The sequence below is a fragment of the Pseudonaja textilis genome, chromosome 2, assembly GCF_049901715.1.
Source record: "Pseudonaja textilis isolate UNSWEBS1 chromosome 2, rPseTex1.2, whole genome shotgun sequence".
NCBI lineage: Eukaryota > Metazoa > Chordata > Lepidosauria > Squamata > Elapidae > Pseudonaja > Pseudonaja textilis.
Window position 1 is genome coordinate 116,705,228 of NC_141991.1, and position 21,983 is coordinate 116,727,210.

General features: G+C 40.4%; 1 protein-coding gene across 2 annotated transcripts; it reads left to right on the top strand.

Moving 5' to 3' along the window:
• Positions 1-3,231: 3,231 nt before the first annotated feature.
• LOC113436989 (uncharacterized) lies at positions 3,232-17,686 on the top strand. 2 transcript variants are annotated; one of them, XM_087925021.1, is made up of 5 exons: positions 3,277-3,591; positions 11,006-11,057; positions 12,486-12,695; positions 15,602-15,699; positions 17,233-17,686. In XM_087925021.1, the coding sequence occupies exons 1-5, from the start codon at positions 3,535-3,537 to the stop codon at positions 17,251-17,253; spliced, it is 438 nt and encodes a 145-aa protein (XP_087781147.1). In that variant the 5' UTR covers positions 3,277-3,534; the 3' UTR covers positions 17,254-17,686. The 2 variants fall into 2 exon arrangements, with proteins under 2 accessions (XP_087781146.1, XP_087781147.1); XM_087925020.1 differs by lacking the exon at positions 17,233-17,686 and having other exon boundaries at positions 3,232-3,591; positions 15,602-16,198.
• Positions 17,687-21,983: the final 4,297 nt, after the last annotated feature.

Genomic DNA, 21,983 nt, shown 5'->3' on the forward strand with positions numbered 1-21,983 from the left:
TGACTTGCACTCCCCAGCTTTGACTTGTGCCTTGTCTCTTGTGAACTGTGTTTAGCAATTTCTTCACTGTGCCTTTGGAACTTTCTTGCCTATGATCCATATTCATATCTATAATCAATCTATTTATAATTAAACTTTGGATGCTGATGCCATCATCTCCAGTGCCAGAGCCACTGGGGCACTTATCATTACAAAGAAGGTAGTACTGGTGGTTGCCATTCTCTCAGGAGAACCTGTTATTTTGGTGCGAAGTCTGGCTGTGTCAGATGTGCTTCACAGTGAAAAACCTGCTGAGTTCTTAGACCTCTTTGGGATCAGTGCAAAACATGTAACAGTTGTGAAAAACACAGTTGCCAGATGATTTGACAGGGATGAAGGAAAGGAAGGTTATGAAATTATGAAAATGGATTCTGAAGACCAAGTTGACAACTGATTGATTCTCTAGACAGTCAACCCAAAGTAAACACTTATGAATTCAAAGCATGCATTGTCTAACTATTTTATTTTAATTTTTTGACAATTGCACTTAATATTAATTATATGTACTTGGACATGAGTCTGAGTGTAAATAAGCTTAAAATTGTTTTATAATACAATTCCTATCCCATCAGTAGTCATTCATTCTCATTTTTAATTGTAATTGCACATTAATTGGGCCTGAATATTCCACGTGGACCAAATAAGGGCCTTCTCCGTTGTGGCTCCCTCTCTCTGGAACATCATTCTCGCAGAGATTACCATGGCGCTCAGTCTAACACTCTTCCAGAAGGCACTGAAGACCTGGTTCTGCCAGCAGGCCTGTGGAACCCAGAGCAGGATGGAGCCCATTAAATGGCTTGTGTGATCTGCTGTCGCTGGGGTGGGAAGTGGGGGATGATTTTATTATATTATTTGATTCTTCTTCCTAGTTTTACTGTTTTAAATGTGGTTTTATACCTTGTAAGCTGCCTTGAGTCACCATGGGTGAATAGGTGGCAAAATAAATAAATAAAAACATACATACATACATAATGCTCATGTTACCAGAGTTTGTGCTTACTTTTTCTTATACTCAATTCCTATGCTACGACTTTCCCCTTTTCAGCCTGATATTTCAAAAATGAGTTAGGTAGAATTTCCATCATTGTTGCATCAAACTATTTATCTTTTCTATAGTAAAGATTGGTCAAAGACTGTAATAAAGATATTTTACATTTTTGCATCTACATGAGTGAGATCAGGACATGTCCACGGGGTGACATATCATCAGTATGCTGTATGCAAACCCTTTCTGCCATGGCACCCTGCCTTGGAGCATCATTCTCCCCGAGATGAGGTTGGCCCTCACATGATTCTTCTAGCAGGCTCGGAAGTCCCAGGGAACTGGGGAGCCCTTGAGAAAGTTACACAGTGTGTTGACTGTTGGTGCATTTTCCTGGTGTTTTATATAAATTTGGGTTAATTGTATATAAATGTTTTTGTTTTGATTTGATTTTAAGTGGCTGCTTTATTGTACTTTGCCCAGAGTTGGTGATTTTTTGAGATGCATGTGTGCTAAATCTGCTAAATAAATAAACCTCTTCACCACTCCCTGATGAAGGCAATAAAGCTCCATCTTTATTGCATTGCGGTTTTTCATATGGTTGACCTTCTTTGTTGAACCAATGGACAATTAGAGGAAAAAGCCCCAATATTTATTTATTAAACAGATTTCTATACTACTGGAATCAAAATTAACACTCAGTAGCTCATGGTATAAAGCATATCCAATACACAAACATAGCACTACAACAAAGAGTGTTAAGAACTTCAAGAGCTTTCAAAAGTCCAAAAACTCCTCATGAATTCGAAATGATAAAAATAAGTCTATAGGGAAAAATATACATTTGTATATATTTCTTTTAATATTCATATTTTATATTTTTCCTGTTCTGACCAACTCTGCAAAGAATGGCCCTTATTTATTTTACATTATATGCTGTCCCAATTAGTGCAGTGTGTGTGTGTGTATGTGTGTGTATTTCAGAGGTGGTATTCAGCAGGTTCTGACCAGTTCTAGAGAACCGATAGTGGAAATTTTGAATAGTTCGGAGAACTGGAAAATACCACCTCGGACTGGAGATTTTATAGTATCTTTCCTCTGCCATGCCCACCAAGCCACGCCCACAGAACCGGTAGTAAAAAAAATTGTATCCCACCAGTGGTGTATTTAATGTTATCTACATACATCATTAAAATGTCAATACATTTTGGGGAAAAAAATAGTTGAGGACAGTAATGCAATGTGAAACGTGGAATCTGCAATTTCATGAACAGCATTGCCTCTGTCAAGCTTGGGACACTGTAAATTATTTTATATAAATGAAAGTTGGTGATTTTTTTAATCAAAATCAACTGCCTGAATTGATTTAATTAATTGTCCAGAGTTATTGGTCAAGCACCATACAAGTTTAATAAATTCAGCTAATATGTGGTTAGCTTCTGAAATATATTTATGACACATGTATGCTTAGGCATGGCCTATATGTTCTACACATTTGTGGAGAAGAGCAACTTTTGCAGGGTGTGCATTCACTTTATTACAAAAATGTTGACAAATTTTGACAAAAACTCGCTATTATAGGGAACAGTGACTGGTTTCTTTTTCCTCAAGATGCAATTGCAACTATTTTAAGCAATTTTTGTCCTTAAAATGTGTTCAGACTGATTTTCTGCCATAAACCATGTATCACATGCTTTCTTTTTTTCAACTAGTGTTGGTGACATGGAATAGGCCAGGAGTCAATATTGTACAGGACTTACATCTTTGCTTATATCTATTCTAGCTTTTTAAAATTCAAGGTTATCTTTCTTCCAAGTAAGTACCATGAATTTTTAAATAATACTTTCTCAGATATTATTTCTCCACTGACTATTTTTTTTTTTGTAGCTTCAGTGATGAAAGACAAACACTTCTCTTGTTTGATGTGAGAGAAAAAAAAGAGAACTGTTGATGAAAAGCAAGTATGATTTTACACTAGCAGCTCATCTATTTAAAATGATGGAAATATATATTAAAAAGGTTTTAAAAAATGAACGAGATTCAGCAGACCTGTGACCAGTTTTACAGACAAAGATTTAAGGGACTATATTTCACTCAGTTATTATTGTAGTACATTGGTACGCACTGTCTGCTTCGCTCCTTTTCCTTTCACACACAGATACCCACACACCCCTTCCTGGAATAATGGTACACTCCAGAAATGCCACTCTAGAGGAAGTCACTTTTCAGGACAAAGGGCTTCTTTAACTACACAGAGAGTAATTGCTGATAAACCAGTTAGACTTGTTTGAGATAATTGGGCCCATGAACAGAAATACAGCTTTCAAGTCTAAGGAAAAGACAGCTTTTGACTGTCTTTTCCCTAGATGTAAGGATAACTTTCTAGGTTTGCATTGCACCAGAGCAATGTTGTTTAAAAGTCTTTGAACTAGAAAAGCTGATGTATGAGAAGATTTTACAGGACTGTCCAAGCAGGTGCCTGAATATACTCCAACTCATTTTGATTTTAAAAAATGGCCTTTTCCTGCTGCTTCACCTGTTGCCCCTTGATCGCAGAGCCTTCAGGAGAGGTAAGAGAACAAGTTCAACAAGCTGAATGGAAAAAGCAAAGCAAAAACACCTAAAGTCTTATCACCCTTGTTGGCAAATCTAAATGGTAGCAAAGATAAGCCAACCTATTTGGGAAGGGAAAACAAAGCTGGGAGATGGGTTCTTGATGTATGTGATGAGTTAGATAATTTGAACTCTAGTGAACAGGTTGGAGGATGGAAAGGGCTTAGTAGTGGAGGTTACAGGTAGTTTTCTATTTACAACCATAAATCATTAGTAAGGTCCTCTTGTTTGAATTCAATCCCATCATTCCTGACAATTATTCTTGTTGACTGAGATGGATGGGAATTGGAATCCAAAACTTCCTGAAAGCTTATAAGGGGGCCATGTGTTTTGTGTAGATTCACATTTAGTAGAAGAGAGAGAAAAAATGGAGGTACAGGTTATGTATGCCCTTCTGGAGATCTGTGAAGATCTGGCTCTTCCTCCAAGCATTGGGCTTAGATCAGGGTGGGATTCAAAATTTTTAACAACCAGTTCTGTGGGTGTGGCTTGATGGTGGTCATGGCTTGGTGGTCATGTGACTGGGTGGACATGGCTTGGTGGTCATGTTATTGGCTGGGTGTGGCCAACTCAATATCACTTACATCGAGGCACACATCTCCTCGCCTGGCCTCTCATGACTGTGGGGATGCTGCAACAGTCGTAAGTGTGAAAAATGGTCATAAGTCACTTTTTTCAGTGACAATGTCAGATGGTACTCCATTCAAAATCCAAGAAAGAAAATCCATTAATTAGAGAAAAGATATCTTATACTGAAAGTCAAGTGGTAGCAACAAAAGAATTCTGAATCTGAGAAAATGAACATGTAAATCACATATACAAAGTGATGGCAAGGTTCCTGTTGTGGAGCGAAGGGACAAACGAGGCTAAGACCAGAGCATACAAGTATGGACTTTATTCAAGGGAATAAAGGGTTGTTGCGTCTGCCAGCTAACAAGGCAGACTGCTAGAGAACAACAACGGCTGGCTCTGCTCGACAGCCGGCTTTTATAGCCGACTGTCAAACGGAGCCAACCAATGGGAGCTGCTGATGCTCCCGCCTAAACAGTGGACCTGGTTGGGAACTCCAACCAGTTCCAAAGACATAACACCCCTCCCCCCTGGCTGGGCGCATGCATAGTCTTTGAGGTATGATGGAGGACTTCGCTGGCGACCCGAACGTCGTGGCTCAGGGGAACTGCCGGTTGGCATCGAGTCCAAGGAGCACGGCTCCGAGGCCGCCGTGGAGTCCTCTGGGGTTGGCACTGGATCCGGGGAACGAGAAGTCTCCCCTCGTTCGGGTTGGCTTGGTAGAACGTCTCGGCCTGGATGGTCGGTGTTCCTGCAGGGTGGATGTGCAGGAGATTCGGGCCGGCCGTCTAGGTCCGTTCTCGGCCCACTTTGTTCGAGCGGGAATGACTGGCCCCTCAGGGAATTTCCGTCTGGAACCTGGGCGAGGATTCGAGGGCTGGCTGCTGGATCCGGCTCACCGCTGTTCCGGTCCCTCTGCCGCCTGCGTAGTTGGTCCAGGTGTCTCCGCCATACGCGACCATCTTCTAATTGGGCCCGGTAGGACCTTGGACCGGTGATAGCCACGATCTGCCCAGGCACCCACAATGGATCCCCTGCATAGTTCCTTGCAAAGACTGGGTCCTGCAAGGCAAAGTCTCGCACCTGGCTGTCAGAACCCAAAGGGGTATCAGGGCAGTAATGAGGATGCAGCCTGTCAAGAGTAGTCCTTAAACGTCTCCCCATTAAAAGTTCAGCCGGGGATTTGTTCGTGCTAGTGCATGGGGTTGTATGCTGGCTGAGGAGGAAACGGGATAACTTGGAATGCCAGTCTTCCTGACCGAATCTGGCTAGTGCCTCCTTAGCCGACCTGACGTCTCTCTCCGCCATCCCATTACTAGCAGGGTGAAAGGGGGCCGTGAGGACGTGTCTGATGCCCAGGTTCGTGACATACCTGCTAAATTCGCAGGACGAGAACTGCGGCCCGTTGTCGGAGACTATCGTGTCCGGGAGCCCATGAGTCACAAAAAGTCGGGTCAGGGCTTTGACAACTGCCTGCGTGGTGGTCATGGGAAGCAAGGCAACGTCTATCCATTTAGAATACGAATCCACGACCACCAAGAAAGTCTTGCCATGAACCGGCCCGGCCAGGTCGATGTGTAACCGTGACCAAGGGGCATTGGCACTTTCCCACTTTGTGGGTGAGGCTGCTGGTGGGGCTGCTCTAGATTCCTGACAGGGTTTACAGGAGCTTACCCACTCTGCGATCTGATCGCCCATCCCGGGCCACCATACGTAACTGCGAGCCAACGCCTTCATTCGCACGATACCCGGATGGCCCTCGTGCAGTACCTTCAATATGGGCACACGAAGAGTGGATGGGATAACGACTCTGGTACCCCACAGCAGGCATCCCTGGAGTTTTGATAGTTCCTGTTGACGTGTTTTAAATGGGACAAAGTCAACTGAACACTTTGTTTCTGGCCACCCCCTTCCCACCCAGTCCAGAACCTGGGCGATTAGTCTATCTTTCTTGGAGTGTGCCGCGATGTCATCAGCAGTTACAGGTAGCTTAAGTTCGTTGACTTCGAAGATCGCGTGCACCGGAGCTGGGTCTTCAACTGGGGTTGGCAAAGGGCAGCGGCTGAGAGCATCTGCGTGGCTTAAAGTCTTACCGGGGCGATGGACCAGCTTGAACAAATAGGCCGCCAGAAACAATGTCCATCTGGTCATCCTGGGGGACAGAACTTGTGGAGTTTGCCTGTCCCCCGATAAAAGTCCCAAGAGTGGTTTGTGGTCTGTAATGAGTTCGAAATGGTGGCCAAAAAGGAATTAGTGAAATTTTTTGACTGCCGCTACTGCAGCCAGAGCCTCCTTATCAATCTGGCTGTAGTTCCTTTCAGTCATGGAAAGGGTCCTGGAGAAAAAGGCAATTGGTGCCTCTGTGCCATTGGGAAGTCTGTGACTAAGGACAGCTCCTATCCCGAAAGGGGATGCGTCAGCGGCCAAAACCAAGGGTAGGCGTTGGTTGAACTGAATTAAAACGGCGTCAGAGGTGAGTAGGGATTTGATCGCTTTAAATGCATGTGATTCCTTGGGGCCCCAGTGCCACGGAGCGTCTTTATCTAACAACCTGTGTAACAGTTCAGCGACTGAAGCTTTGTGTGGTAAGAATGAAGCGTAGAAATTTAATAAACCCAGGAAGGCTTGTAGTTCCGTTTTATTGGTAGGTGTGGGTGCCTCGTGGATGGCTTTTACTTTTGACTCCACTGGGTGGATGCCTGAGGCGTCTAGTCTATATCCTAAAAAGTCCACCTGTCTAGTGGCGATGGTGCACTTCTCCCGTTTGAGTTTGAGACCATGCTGTCTAAACTTCTCCAATACTGCCCTCACCCTCTGGAGGAGCTGGGGCCTGTCCTTAGCTGAGACCAAAATATCATCAAAATAGGGGACTATTCCTGGAAGACCTTGGAGAATTCTCTCCATTAGTGACTGAAAAATCCCCGGGGCCACGCTAACGCCAAATTGGAGGCGCTTGCATCTGAATGCCCCTCTATGTGTTACAATTGTTTGTAAGTCTGCTGTGTGGCTGTCGACAGGGAAGTGTTGATATGCCTGTGACATGTCTAGCTTGGCAAAAATGGTGCCGGGTTCGAAAGTGTGCAATAGGTGCTGGATGACTGGAACGGGGTATGCGCTAACCTGGAGATAACGGTTAAGTGTCGTCTTGTAGTCAGCATAAATTCTCAAACTACCGTCCTTTTTAAGTGGGGTGACTATGGGGGTCTCCCACTTGGCGAAATCTGTGGGTTCAATTACCCCTTGTTTGAGAAGTTTGTCTAGTTCCGCATCCAATTTGGGGCGGATGGCGAAAGGTACTCTACGGAATTTCAGGCGGACAGGAACTGCCTGGGGGTCTACCGAGAAAGAGATGGGTGTGCCATTGTAGCAACCCAGCTCGCTACTGAAAACATTGGAATAGTCAGCGAACAATGTGTCTACATCAGAAGTTGAGACAGCATGAATCCCTGTGACATTAAGGCCAAGAGAGGGGAACCAATCTAACCCCAAAAGACTAGGGAGGGTACCATTAACCACCACTAAAGGCAAATGGCCTTTGAAGGTTTGGAATTTAACAAGGAACTTGCCTTTCCCGAGGACAGGGATGTTCTTGCCTTGATAGTCTCTCAGCGTGAGGTGGCACTTTTGCAGCTGCTTCCTGGTCAGTCTGGGTTGAATCTTTTTCAGCGTCTCCCAGGAGATGATTGAGAGCGCTGAACCGGTGTCCACCTCCATGGTACAAGGTTTACCTTCTAGGGAGAGAGAGAGTTTAATCTTATTAGGAGTTTGGGAAGTGTGGTTGGTGTGGTAACATGTGTAACAGTCTTCTACTTGCCTTTGGAGGCTAGGAGATGAGGGAAACTTCTGGGATGGAGCGCGTGCTGCCTGGCAGACTCTTGCAAGGTGACCTTTCTTGTTGCAGTTAAGGCAGCTGGCGTTTCTAAATCTGCAAGATGCCCGGGAATGGGAACCCCCGCAGGTTAGGCACAAAGGGATCTGTTGTGGGCCACTGCTGTTTCTCTGTCTCGCTCCTACCTGTGACTGTTTCAGTTGCTTTAGGCGATGGACATCTGCGATTTCAGAGGGGTCAGCTTCGCTCATCACCTCCTCTGAGTGGACAGTGGAAATACCTGGCTTTGGCGCGGTGCCTTGTATCACGGCCGCTGACTGGACGGATAGTTCCGCGGCTAGGGCTTCCTCCACCGCTTGGGAAAGATTTAGATCTTTCCTGGCCAGTAGACATCGTTGGAGTGTCTGATCTCTTACCCCGCAAACGAGTTGGTCAAGAAGCATGTCGTCTAAGTAGTTCTTGAACTCGCATTGAAGAGCGGCTGTCCTCAGGGCTGCCATGTACTGGTTGATGGATTCTCCTCGGCTTGCTTCCTCATCCTGAATGCGAAACGCCTTGCGATCTGTGAAGGTTTGGGGAATAATGGTTAGAGAGTGTTTCCTGTATTTCGTTCCACGGAACGTTTCTGATCTCACGTGGTGCGAAGAGTGCCGTGGCGGTGTCGAAAACCTCAGCCCCACAGTAGCTTAAGAAGTACGACTTCTTCCTGTGTTCCGCAGCATCAGCCAGGCCAATGGCGTCCAGGAAGTGATTGAAGCGGTTCTTATAGGAGTCCCATTTTTCCTCACTGGGTTTGAATGGTGGGAATGCCTGATTGGCATTCATTTTGGGACCCTCAGACTCTTAGTAGAATAGGCTGTCTCTCTGGGCAGTCGTGGCCCTTGGATTTGCGCTTGTTACGAGCGCTGGCAGCTGCGGCTGCAGCGCCCGAGACTCACTCTGTGAGTTTCAACCTCGTGAAGGCAGTTTAAATTTCGCGCCCTCCGAGTGCGTTGGCGGCGGTAGCTAACAGCGCCGTACTAGCTTCAATGACTTCAGCTCAGTGGTAACGGTTGAAATTCGTGCTCCTGGGGAAACGTTGGCGACTGTGACTACAGTGCCGTGCTTCGCTAGCGAGATTTGAATTCAAACGGCAGCGGTTTGAATTACGCGCTCTTTTGCGAGCGGGCGGCTGAGGCTGTCAGCGCCGTGACTTTCAGCTCCGAACGCAGCGGTTTGAGCTCGAGCTCTCTGTGAGCGAGGCAGCTATGATCCAGATGCCGTGGTTTCAGCTCTTTTGCTTTTGGTGCTTCTGGCTAGCCCGTAGTATCCCACCCTCGTCGCCAGTGTTGTAGAGCGAAGGGACAAACGAGGCTAAGACCAGAGCATACAAGTATGGACTTTATTCAAGGGAATAAAGGGTTGTTGCGTCTGCCAGCTAACAAGGCAGACTGCTAGAGAACAACAACGGCTGGCTCTGCTCGACAGCCGGCTTTTATAGCCGACTGTCAAACGGAGCCAACCAATGGGAGCTGCTGATGCTCCCGCCTAAACAGCGGACCTGGTTGGGAACTCCAACCAGTTCCAAAGACATAACAGTTCCCATCCCCAATAGTTCAATTGGCTCATCCAATTAAAAGTTGTATATAGCATCATGTGGGCATTTCCAGCTGCTGATGAGGCCTCTGTCCGTTGACCTTGACATATTTTGATAAAGAGTTGCAGCTACACATAGCATAGGATAGAAGCCTAAGCAAGAATCTCCCCCTCTCCAACTTATACAGTTCTGTTTTTAACACCTCCAGTTCGCTTCCCATAACCATGTCCCCACTCTTCCCCTGTTACTTATGACAGCCGAAAGATGCAAAGCAAAGGAAGAAAATCTTGAAGGCTGACAGCCATTGTAACTTTGAATGGTCACTCCACACAAGCAAAGTACCAACAAAGGAGGGGGAAAAAACCCCAGAGAAGTTCTAGAGACAGGAAGTCTAGTTTTGCCAAGAATGTAATAAGGGTTAACGGAGGCAGTTTCTGTAAGCAACACCAGAATGTTTCCTTCTTGCCTTCCTTACAGGATTAGGGCAATAATTTCTTCTAACAACCAGTTCTCCGAACTGCTTAGAATTTTAACAACCGTTTCTAGAGAATAGGTGCGAACTGGTAGAATCCCACCCCTGGCTTAGATGGGCATTGAGCTGTCAGGATGTGTGGCCTGGCACCTGGAGAAAGGATACACTTATTTTAACTATGTATTATGGATTATTGTGAGCTACCTAGAATCATTCTACAATATAGGCAGTCATCTAATTCCTGTAAATCAATAAATATATGGGATTTCATACTCTGCTTATATGCAGAAGGTTGCAACCCAATTCCTAAATCAGCATTAGAAATTGGATCCTTAAAGTCAAAGTTCAATACCTGTATAAAACAAGTAGACCCTATTGCTTGAACTCCATTCCATCATTTAAGAGAGGCAGAATTCTTTGCCGAGATGGATAGCTATAGAAATCAAATAGAGTCCTGTTTGAAAAAAAATTCCAGAATCCCAGGATCCCACTTTACCCAATAATTATGAAGTAAATAATCAAATATATAATAGCAATAGCAGACTTACACACCACTTCACAGTGCTTTATAACCCTCTCTAAGTGGTTTACAGAGTCAGCCCTATTTCCCTCAACAATCTGGATTCTCACTTTACTGACCTCACAAAGATGGATGGCTGAGTCAACCTTGAGCCAGCCAGAATCGAATTCTGCAGAGAGCCTGCAATGCTGCATCCTAACCATTGGGCCATTGTTACTCAATAGTATTAAGAGAAGCATCTCAGCTTAGCAAGCGTTAATAATAATAGATGTAACATTTCACGAAATAAGGTATCTAGCTCTAGAAGCACAAAGCATCTGACTCCAAAGATTGGCAATCTCTGAAAACATTGGGGGCAGGGTAAATGCATTTACTTTTAACAACCTTTTTTTTTTCTCACACAGAGGGAACATCTGAATCCTCAGCATTCAAGAAATCGTGAAAGGATCAAAAATGGTAAAGCTCTGGGTTATTTAAATGTTTTTGTTTTCTTTGTATTACAGGTATGTTCAGTATTATAGAGGAACTGAATTATGATTAATTATAATTGAAATTGTAAGAAATAATTTTGAAATTGTACTTTTTTCTCCACACACAACTTTATGTGAATACATATTTAATGTAATTGACCATCTCTCATCCAAATTTCTCATCTATCTATCTATCTATCTATCTATCTATCTATCTATCTATCTATCTATCTATCTATCTATCTATCATCTCAGTTGAATCATGCAGTTTCAGCCTGAATGCTGTTTTCAATCTGATTTATATTATCCTTTCTGGAAATAGGAACACATTGTTTTATCCTCTCCAAAATATTCCAGAAGTAAATATTTTTTCATCGTTCTTGAACAGAATTGTTTTTCTCTAAAAATTAGATTTTTATAATATTTTCAAAGTTAATTCTGCTGTAGAGATATACAATATAGGGAAACCAGAGTTTGCACATAAAACGCTAAGTTTCCCCTTCTTTCTTTCTGGTGTGTGCTGAAAATACTTCCAGAAAATGGATGAAGTATTCCATTGTTTGGAAAAATTGCAATTCTGCAAGTTTGAAAAATAAACTGTAACCTGAACTGTGTTGTCATAGAGTCACTGGTATGATTTTAATTGGATAATTCAAAGTTTAATTATGGCTCCATTTCTTATTCTGATAAAGTTACTTTGTTAATATCATGGCTGCGATTTTTCAAAAGTGAGTTGAGAGATTTGGAATGCCAGTTTCCCATTAAAATTAATGACAGCTGGCTACTGACATTACTTGGGATATATTTTAAAATATCAACCAGTCATTGTTATAAAGATAAATCATTCTTTTATCCCAATATCTATGACATGTTCTAAACCAACAATCTCAAACCTTTATGGCTTGATGGGCTATGGGAGGAGACGGGTGGACTCCACTTATGCAAGTTGCGCTCTGCGCAGTCATGCGGCCCAGTTCCAGACAGGCCAGGGCCCAGTAATGGGCTGTGATTCAGAGGTTGGGGACCCCTAATCTAGACTAGACATTCCCTGAATTATATTGCCCTGATAAAATGCTTCATTCTCCAATGGTCACAACTAGACATATTTTATACCACAAGCATGACTATAATAAGAATTGTCTCTTAAAAGACAATTGCATCAATGCCAAGCCCCACAAAATTTATTGGCAAGAGGGACAATATCTTCCTGTAACAACTAGGTAAGTGCACACAGAAAAAGTATGTAGAAAGATTTTCTATCCTAAATAGAAATGTTCTTGGCAGAGAAATGACTGAAGATTCTACCTCAGAGCAGAGAACAGAGGAAATGGTCATGTTCCTATTAATTACTTAGTGACTCTTACTTATTTGTGATATTGTATTCAAAATTACACTGTGGCTTCTATTTTTCTAGTTAATTTCACCAAGGGGACACCCCTTACCATGAAACGAGTCAATGTGCCTGAATTTGATGCACTGTTCAATAGTATTGCTGAGACCTTCAATAAGCAGCAAGATCATTGTTTGTCCCTCCGAGAAGCTATACAGACCTTAAGGAATTCCTATGACTGTTCACCTGTAAGCAGCCTTTCTGTTTGCATGGAGAAGATCTTGCAGGAACATAGTAAGTTGGTAGGCAATTAATGCTGTAGAACAGTTTGAATTGAAGAGAAAATGTTGGTGTACAGGATGCCAGCAAGAATATACTTCCACCTCTTGTTTTTGTGTTGCTTAGCTGCACTAATTATAATGTATAGGAATAGAACAGGGACTAACCCAATCTAGGTTCACATTATTTCATAATACTCCATCATATTCTCTATATTCAAAATACTGTGTTTCTCCAACAATACGGCCTCCACCAATAGGAAGGCCCAGCATGATTTCTAGGCATGAGGTGAAATTAAGCCCCACCCACAAAATTTAGGCCTATTTAAACCATGCGTTTTCCCACCATTTCTCACATCATTTGTTAGAACTACATGAGGTGAAGAGAAATGGGGGGGAAAGGCGGGGGGTGGGGAGAAAACTTGCCTTTAGGAGTGCCCTGTAGTTAGCCTAGGCTAGAATACCCCAATAGCCGATAGAAGCTCCCCAAAGGCAGAGTCCCCAGCTGCTTCAGGGCGTGGTGTGGCTGCCCATGTCCCCTTGCCTTTAGGCAGTCTCTTTCAGGCGATGGAAGCTCCCCGAGTGTGGGCACGAACCACTTCGATCAGCCGGTAGAAGCGGCTTCAGGGCGAGCACACACACACACTCCCCTCACTGTGAGGCTGCTTCTACCAGCCAATCAAAGTGGTTGGTGACTGCACTTGGGGAGCTTCCATCACCTGAAAGACACTGCCTAATGGTGAGGGGACACGGGCAGCCACACCTCACCCTGAAGCAGCTGGGGACTCTGTCTTCAGGGAGCTTTTGTCGGCCGATAGAAGCAGCCTTGCGGCGAGGGGAGTGTGTGTGTGTGCTCACCCCGAGGCTGCTTCTACTGGCCGATCGAAGTGGCTGGTGACTGCACTTGGGGAGCTTCCATCGCCCGAAAGAGACTGCCTAAAGATGAGGGGACATGGGCAGCCATGCCACACCCCAAAGCAGCTGGGGACTCTGCCTTTGGGGAGCTTTCGTCGGCCGATAGAAGCGGCCTCGTGGTGAGGTATGTGTGTATGGGCCGCTCTAGGTGGGGGAGGAAATTAAGTCACCCCCCAAAAGATGGCCTAGTTGTTTTTTCAGGGGTAAAAAAAAAAATAAGGCCCAGCCTTATTTTGTGAGAAACACGGTAGAATCAGGCCACACAAACAGAAGACCAAAACTACAGAGAAAAATCTTTGTTAATCCACAGCCTACTACCATTTGTACTACTTCCTGTATAAATTAATGCTTCATTTTTACGGTGCAGAAAGCAGTTTTGTTCCTATGAGAGCAAATTAAATCAAATATATTACGATATTTGAGAATAAAGCATGTTTTGATAGTACATGATCTGGGCACTTTGATAGTGGTGATAGTTAATAAGGATATGTGGATTTGGAAATATCCACTTCATTCTTACTGCCCACTTAAATAGGGCAGTGTTCTGTACCATGGAATAGTTTTTAGCCTTTTTAACAGGAAAAAAAAAACAATTTCTTTTTACAGAAACATCCACCACACAAATTTGAGGGATTGCTCCAACCTTAAACTTGTGTGGTGATATTTATGAGGTGGCCAAAAATCTTCCTCCTTGTTCACGTGGTAATGATATGATCCTCCTTTCCAAGACATTCTCCCTTCACCAAGACTTACTGGAATGCTCAGATTGCAAGTCAATGACTCAACTGTTACCATCAGACATAATTCTGAATGCAGCACAAAAATAGCGGTGAAAATGATAAATCTAATGAATAGCCATGATTTTCTACAAAATTGCACAATTAAAATCCTGTGTTGTGCATGAGGCATCCACAGAAATTCCACTTGTGGTTACCAACCTATAATATTGAATGTTATAGCAGAAAAATAATAAAATACCTGATTGGGAAAAAATCCTATTGACTTATGCACTGTCCAGAATTAGTTTAATTGTAGTGGTATAAAAATGTTGTAAGATAAATAAATAACTGTAATTAATTTGAACTAAATTTAAATGACTTGGCTCCTCTCAGTATTTTTTGGGAGCATGGCTCCTTTTATTCATCTTGACCCTCAGGTAAGAAAACAATGCTTTATGTTATTGACAGCTCAATCCTAAAATTTTCATCCACTCAATGAGGTTTTTGGAAAGAAAAATAGTGAAATATCATGCTCTTGTTATTGCTCCTAGACAGATTGTTCAGTGCTATTATTCTAGACTGATTAATTACATGGTTCAAAACCCAAGATTCAGATTCTTTTTGCAGGATAAAATTGTTTACATTGATCAATTCAGCTTGATTTTCTGCCTCAATAAATTACCAAGATGCTTAGAATTTTAGATTTCCGTTTCCTGGATGAATATTCTACTACTTGGATTGCATGTCACAGTGAAATTATTCTTTAGATTTACCTTCCTGTATATTATCCCTTCATGTGCCTTTAAAGCTAATCTTTCCTTTGTAATGCCTGCCTTTCGAAAGAATGCCAAGAAGAATTGCCCAATGTTTGTGAAATCTAGAATAAGAAAGACAAGAAATGAGTTCAGAATTTACTCATAGGGAGGTTTATCAAGTATTTTATCACTTTATGCTGAATGAGTAGCAAGAAAACCCACCCCAAGAGATTACCTGTAAAATCTATAAGGATGGTTTTGCAAAAGAGCATATCTCTAGTTCTATGCCAAGGATTACAAGCAAATGGTCTGGTTAATCTTGGCTTAATATTACCAAATTACTATTACATCTCTCTCTCACACACACCTATAAATGTATGTATTCACCTGTGTCCCTGACAAATAAAGTAGAAATAATTAGATTTCATGGCATTGTAATATCTTTGACAGTTGGCCACTATTTGAAGTTTTCTTGAGACTCAAACAATTGATCCTAATCACTAATTTGAGGTTAACATCTCTTTGTTTTTCAGGTGCTTACAATGTCCAGGTGTGTATGGAAGGATACAGGTTTTGGCTAGATGTGGGAGTGGAGGAAGTCCCTCAGAAACTGAAGCAGACTCAGCAGCAGGTGAGGAAATTGAACTTTGCCACCAAAGGAATAGTTAGTACAACAATAGAAGAGATGATTTACTCAGTTCATCAGTGCCAGGACAGTTTGATGGAGAAAGTGAAAGACTCATCACCTGAGTACCTAGACTGGGTGCGTCTCGAAAGCAATCTGAAAGAAAATATTGAGAAGATAAATCAAGCACAGAAGTGTTCAGAGGAGTATAGAGAAGCAGCCAATGATGTGCTGTTGAATATGGCAAAATCAGCAAATTTGACACTGTAAAGAGAATGAGCAAGTTGCATTCTGATTTTTTTTAAATTTTTATTGATTTTTAAAACAAACATGAACAAACAAAACATAAAAACATCAAGCCATCTTCCATATATATACATACAGTGTGCCGGATGGTTTACAAGTTGTTTTGTGCTTCCATTTCGTAGTCTTCAATTACAATTACATTGTATATACTCTCGTACTTTCAATCAAATATTAAATACATTAATATCATTATTAATCATTTGACTATACTTTTATTCATTCATGTTTTACAAGATAACCATAATTTACTTAGATCTTATAACAGTTCATATTACCATCCCAAATCTATCCTAAAATCATTTTGTAGATATAATAAGAAAGAAGTACATCTTTGTATATTTATTATTTTCTAAAAGTCTACATAATTCATTACTGTACTTTATTGTCTAACCATTGATAGAAAAGATCCCAAATTTTATAAAATTGTTTATCCTCTTGTTCTCTAATTTCAAATGTCATTCTACTCATTTAAGCACATTCCAATATTTTCTTAATGATTTCCTCCTATGATGGTGTTTTCTCATTTTTCCAGTTTTTAGCAAATACAATCCTAGCCACTGTTAATACATTTACAATCAGGTATTTCAAGTCTTTACTATATATTTCAGGTAAGATTCCCAATAAAAATATCTCTGGTTTCAAATCTATATGCTTTTTTGTCATTTTTTTCCAGCCATGTGTGGATTTTAGTCCAATATTTTTTAGCATCTGCACATGTCCACCACATATGGTAATGTGAGCCAGGTGTCTGATGACATTTCCAACATTTTTCGGTTTTTTTCTTGAACATTCTTGCTATTCCTGTCCGGGGGGAAAATGCCACCTGTAAAACATCTTATACAAATTTTCTTTATATGCTGTTGACATTGTCATTTTATAATTTTGAGACCACAGTTTTTGCCATTTCTCTAGATCAATCCCATAACCAAAATTCTTCCCACAAGCAATCATAGTTTCTTTAACTTGATCTTCTTCTAGTTTAATTTCTAATAAATATCCATACATTTTTTTAATCACCTTTTCATCAGTACCTGTCAAAATCTTATCTGTCAGTCAGTTTATCATAGAAACCTTCTGTTTTAGAATCTTTATCATACCTTGAATGTATTTGTGCATATGAAAACCAATTCATCTTTATACCTTGTTCCTCTAATTTTTGCATAGATTTAAGTTCACCCTTTTCATTCAATATTTCACCATATCTAACTGTTTGTTCCTTTTTGTATATTATAGTATAAGAAAATGCTTCAATAGTCGATAACCAGACTGGAATTTTCAAATAACATTGTCTTTTAATCTTCTCCCAGTTTAACCACAGAGACTCCCGTATATAATGTCGCATTCTGTTTTTCTTATCTGAAAGATTCATCAAGTTGCAACAGAAAACCCCATGGGAATATAATTTGGCTACCTGGGCTATTTTAAATTTTGAAGTTAGAATATACCCAGAAATCTCTTATATAAATGCCATATGCCCATGGTCTCCAGAAAAATCTTAATTTTTCTGAACATAAATCTTAAATATTCAGTAAGTGACAAAAATTAACTAACAGGTTGACTCTGGGAAGTTGTTTTTTTTTGACATCTGTCTTTTGCAAAAGTTAGGACGCCTTAAATGCAGTCATTCCAAAGATTGTTCTATATATAAAGGAAAAGGAGATAATAAATAATGAAGCTGATTCATAAATGCTTGTGGAGTGTAAAAAGTTTGTATTTTTACAGAATGGACAGATCTTGTAGAATATACAGAGGCTTTCACATCACAAAATTTCTAATCCAATCAAGCTATTCAAGACATAGAGCATTTCACACCTGTTTTTAGCTTAAGGGGAACATCTTCTCTGGAATTATAGACCAATTTCTTTATTGAGCAATGATTATAAAATGTTTTAATCAGTTTTGGCAGATAACCCAAAATGTGCTTAGACGAATTCATTCATGAAGATCAAAGTTAATTGTCTATTTGAAAGATAATTTTTCAAAAAATGCCAGAACTGTGCTGGATGTAACAAAGTGACTACCAACAGCGTAGTGAAAAACAAGCTGAACTGATATTCTTAGCCTAAGAAAGCCTTTGATCATTTGTACTGGCCCTTTTCGTTTAAAGTTTTGGAAGATGTAGACTTTGGTAAGAATTTTATTCAAGGAATCAAGTTGACATATACATCTCAAAAGGCTTGAGTTATGGTTAATGGTGATTTCATTAAGCCAAAAAAGGAACAAAACTTTGGGGATATAATATAGAGTTGAATCAGTAGTAATGTATGTGGAAGAAATGATTGAAATTTATATTGAATTATAACCTTAAGTTTAATTTTTGTAAAATGATGCATTGCTGGTAGTTGATAAACTGTGAAAAACATACAAGGGAATTTCAAATATTTGTTGGAAATGTAATCAAACTGAGAGCATTTTTCCCCCTTTGGTGGATATGCATGAATGTTAGAAAATATTGGGATCAAGTATGCATTCTGATTCAGAAGACTTTAAAAGTGAACGTACAACTGAAACCAGAGAACTTTCGCGTTTAACGAACAAACAAGTGGAAACATCTTATGGAACTTTGCTTTCATATATGAAGAGACCAACAAAACTTTTATATGTCCAAAGGTGGAAGGACTTAAAGTTACCTATAATGGAGGAATGAATGGTGAAGCTGGTGGAATTTGTTTTTTTTCTACTTTAATGCAGAAAAGTTGGAAGACCAATGTGATTCATATATTTTTTTTAGATATTTGCACTTGGTGTTGTACATTTGGCACCTGGTTTTTTGGGGGGAGTGGGACAGGGATGTTGGTAAAAATGTCAAGAAAGTCAAGATGGTGTCAAGACTGAAATGATTGAAGGCCCACCCCATTTTTAAACCCACTGGTATATTTCCTTATTTCCTATCTAGTTGTAAGCGATGCACTATGATAACTGTTGGGCGCTGATAGAAAATAAATCTCTATGGTATGAACAATACATAGTTTAATAACATTTTGATAATTTATTACTCGTTGCATAGGATTTTAATTCAGGATCAGTATTGGAAATTAATTTTAATGCAGAGGTAGTAAAATCAAACTATAATGAGCATTGATGTTTTACCTTGTTCTAAAACTATGCCTTTTTGATGCCTTTAAAAAAAGGTTTTACCCATAAAAAGGTATTTTATTCTGCTTTATTCTGAAAATTCTGAAGATATCTTCATGCTGTATCAGTCATTTGTCTAAGATGAGCTGTTTTAAGAATTTGGAAAGGCACCACTATATGATTCTAGAACTGTAGAGAAATTGTATAATTTTTTTAAAAAAATTATGCAATCTGAACTGAAAATAAATTTTGGAAAAATCTTAAAAGAAAAAGATAGTTTGATGAAGTTAGTGCTGAACAAAATTCCTACAGTTTGAATGAAAAAGAAAATATCAAAATATATACCACAGAGCAATCTTTGTACAATGAGCCAGAAAGTATTGGTATATTATACTGAGCACTCAGATGATATATATCAAGTGCTACTGAATTCATGTAATTTGCTTAGTAGAATACTTTATACTTTATAAACTAATATTATTAGATAACCCATTATATATTAACTTATTATTGCATATGATACTATATGCAACAGTCATGTAACAGCATGGATAAATCTGGTCTATATCTGCAGACATTAAATGTGAATAGCTATTTTTTCTCTCAAACCACACAGCAAGCAATGTAGCAGTACTTGTACATGAAAATAACACATTTAATGGAATACTTATGAGGTATTAGTTTTCTGTGTCTGAGAATTTTCACATCGTCAAAGAAGTCTATAATTACCCACAGGCATGCCACAAACCTCATAATCATTATGTATTTGACTCAGTCCAATGTATCCAGACATTTCTTAATGTACAGAACATACATTATGGAATCACTAAGACACCCATTCTGGTTTTCTTTCAGGAATAAATACTTTCATACTATAGAAAGTGCTCAGTTCTTTGCTTCTTCTCTCTGTCTCTCTGCTTAATGTTCTACTGAATGCAATTTTTCAAAGTGCACCTCGCTATGTACTGTATTCTTTACCTTGTCCGCGTTTCTCTATACCAGATCTTTTGCCTAGCTATTATTACAAATAACTCAAGATGGCAAACATACCTAATACTCCTCCCTCCTCCTATTTTCTCCACCACCACAACAACAACCCTGCAAGGTTGGTTAGGCTGAGAGAGAGTGACTGGCTCCAAGTCACCCAGCTGGCTTTCATGGTTAAGGCATGGAGGGAAATAAACAATAAACATTTCCTGCAGCTCATGAAAGCACTTCTTTATTAAACTTCTTTATTAAACTAATTTATATAGTCACCCATCTCATAAACAAGTGACTCTGAGAAGCATACAGCAGAGCACTCCTCTCTGTCCCCAGATTTCTCAGGCAAAAACAAAGGGAAAAAAATGAAACCCAAACAACTGTTTTCTACTTGTCCTCTCCTGTTGAAGTTCCCCATGATATCTCTGCTTGCTTAGTCCTTTTGCTTGCTCAGTTAGTTGGGTGATTAGCCTCTTTCAGACAATTTGGTTATTTCAAAGCCAGGAGGCCTTCACCTTGCTCCAAAGGCTCCTTCTGCTTTCATACCATAGAGAGGTGAAATATTTTTATATAATGTCTCTCTATCCAAAAGCTTAAAGCTAGCAGATTATTACTTGGCAAGCCACTGAGCCAAAGCCCGTAAACCAAACAGTCTGGGAAGGATTCCCTGTGCATACCGCCAAAAAGCAAGAAGCAAATGATGCAAGCCCACCCCTTTGTTGTGACTGATGTTAAACATTTCCTTTTCTGGAAGATGTAGGAGACTGGGAAAACAATGAAAGAGGAAACCTATGAGAATACGTTCCGTATAGTCCAGCTTGACTTAGTTTTTCTTAGTGTGTCCCCCTGCCAATGCCATCTTACAAACTTCCATTCAACAGTTGCATAGCAGATATTAACGAACTAATTTCAATTTGTTTCAACTTGAAGAGAATATTTAACAGGGGGTGTGGGTTAAGTATCTAGCTGTCTTGGGTTGATCTCGAAGAGTTAAACTGGATTTGACCTAGTTAGTATTTGGATGAGAGAATACCAACAAACCCCACTGTTAAAGCTAGGGTTAGGAAATAAAAGCAGAACAAAACAAAAATCCCCAAAGAAATTAAAATTACTTCAATGTTTTTACAAACAGAATTTACAGGGATGTGTCCATGAATTTGTCTGAAATTGAACTCACTCAAAGTAGCTCAAAGCTTTATAATTGGCATATTATGGCCACAATTCCCCTTCATTCTCCACCACTTTATTTTATTTACTTGGTACCCTCTGTTCAGAAAGAGGCTTCCTGCTCTATGAGACCTGGAAACCTTTTAATTTAGTCAGGAATGACTGGGTATGGTTGGACACAGGAGTCATATATACCTATTACTTGCCTGAAAAAAGCAAGGAAATTATAATTACAAATTACTAGGAAATGTAAGACCATTTAGCTGACTTTTAAGATCGCACAGCCCTTCTTAAAGCATTATATGTGGAGTGATAATTCTGCAATAGGGATGTTACCACATAAGATTAAATAACTGAAAGATTAGTCCCTTTCCATTTGAGAGCATTTTGAGTACACATAGCCTTGGTCACTTCTTTCAAGTTTCTGTCTCTCAAAATTAGTGGATTATCCAGTTTTATTCCAATACTTAGTTAGCCCTGTTGCACGCACAGGAAACAAATTACTGTCTTGTCTTCAATGATATAAAGTGAGATGCCAGAGATGAGTGAATAATTTGGTTTTGATGGGAGCCTTGAGGGTTATTGTTCAAGGACTGGACACACCACAGCATAGCAAAAGTATACACAATGCTTCATTGCAACACAGACCTTCCCCAACAATAGGGATCAACTTTGGATCAACTATACCTTTCTAGGACTCTCAAGGTGATATTGCCACTTAAATATGTCTGTCCTTCATGTTCAGTCCTTCACACTCAGTT

What these genes read in the sequence shown, in the direction of transcription:
- LOC113436989 (XM_087925020.1), top strand. Translation starts at nt 3,535, where the DNA reads ATGGCCTTTTCCTGCTGCTTCACCTGTTGCCCCTTGATCGCAGAGCCT. An exon ending in TCGCAGAGCCTTCAGGAGAG is followed by an intron (nt 3,592 to 11,005) that starts GTAAGAGAACAA and finishes TTTCTCACACAG; the next exon opens with AGGGAACATCTGAATCCTCA. An exon ending in TCGTGAAAGGATCAAAAATG is followed by an intron (nt 11,058 to 12,485) that starts GTAAAGCTCTGG and finishes CTATTTTTCTAG; the next exon opens with TTAATTTCACCAAGGGGACA.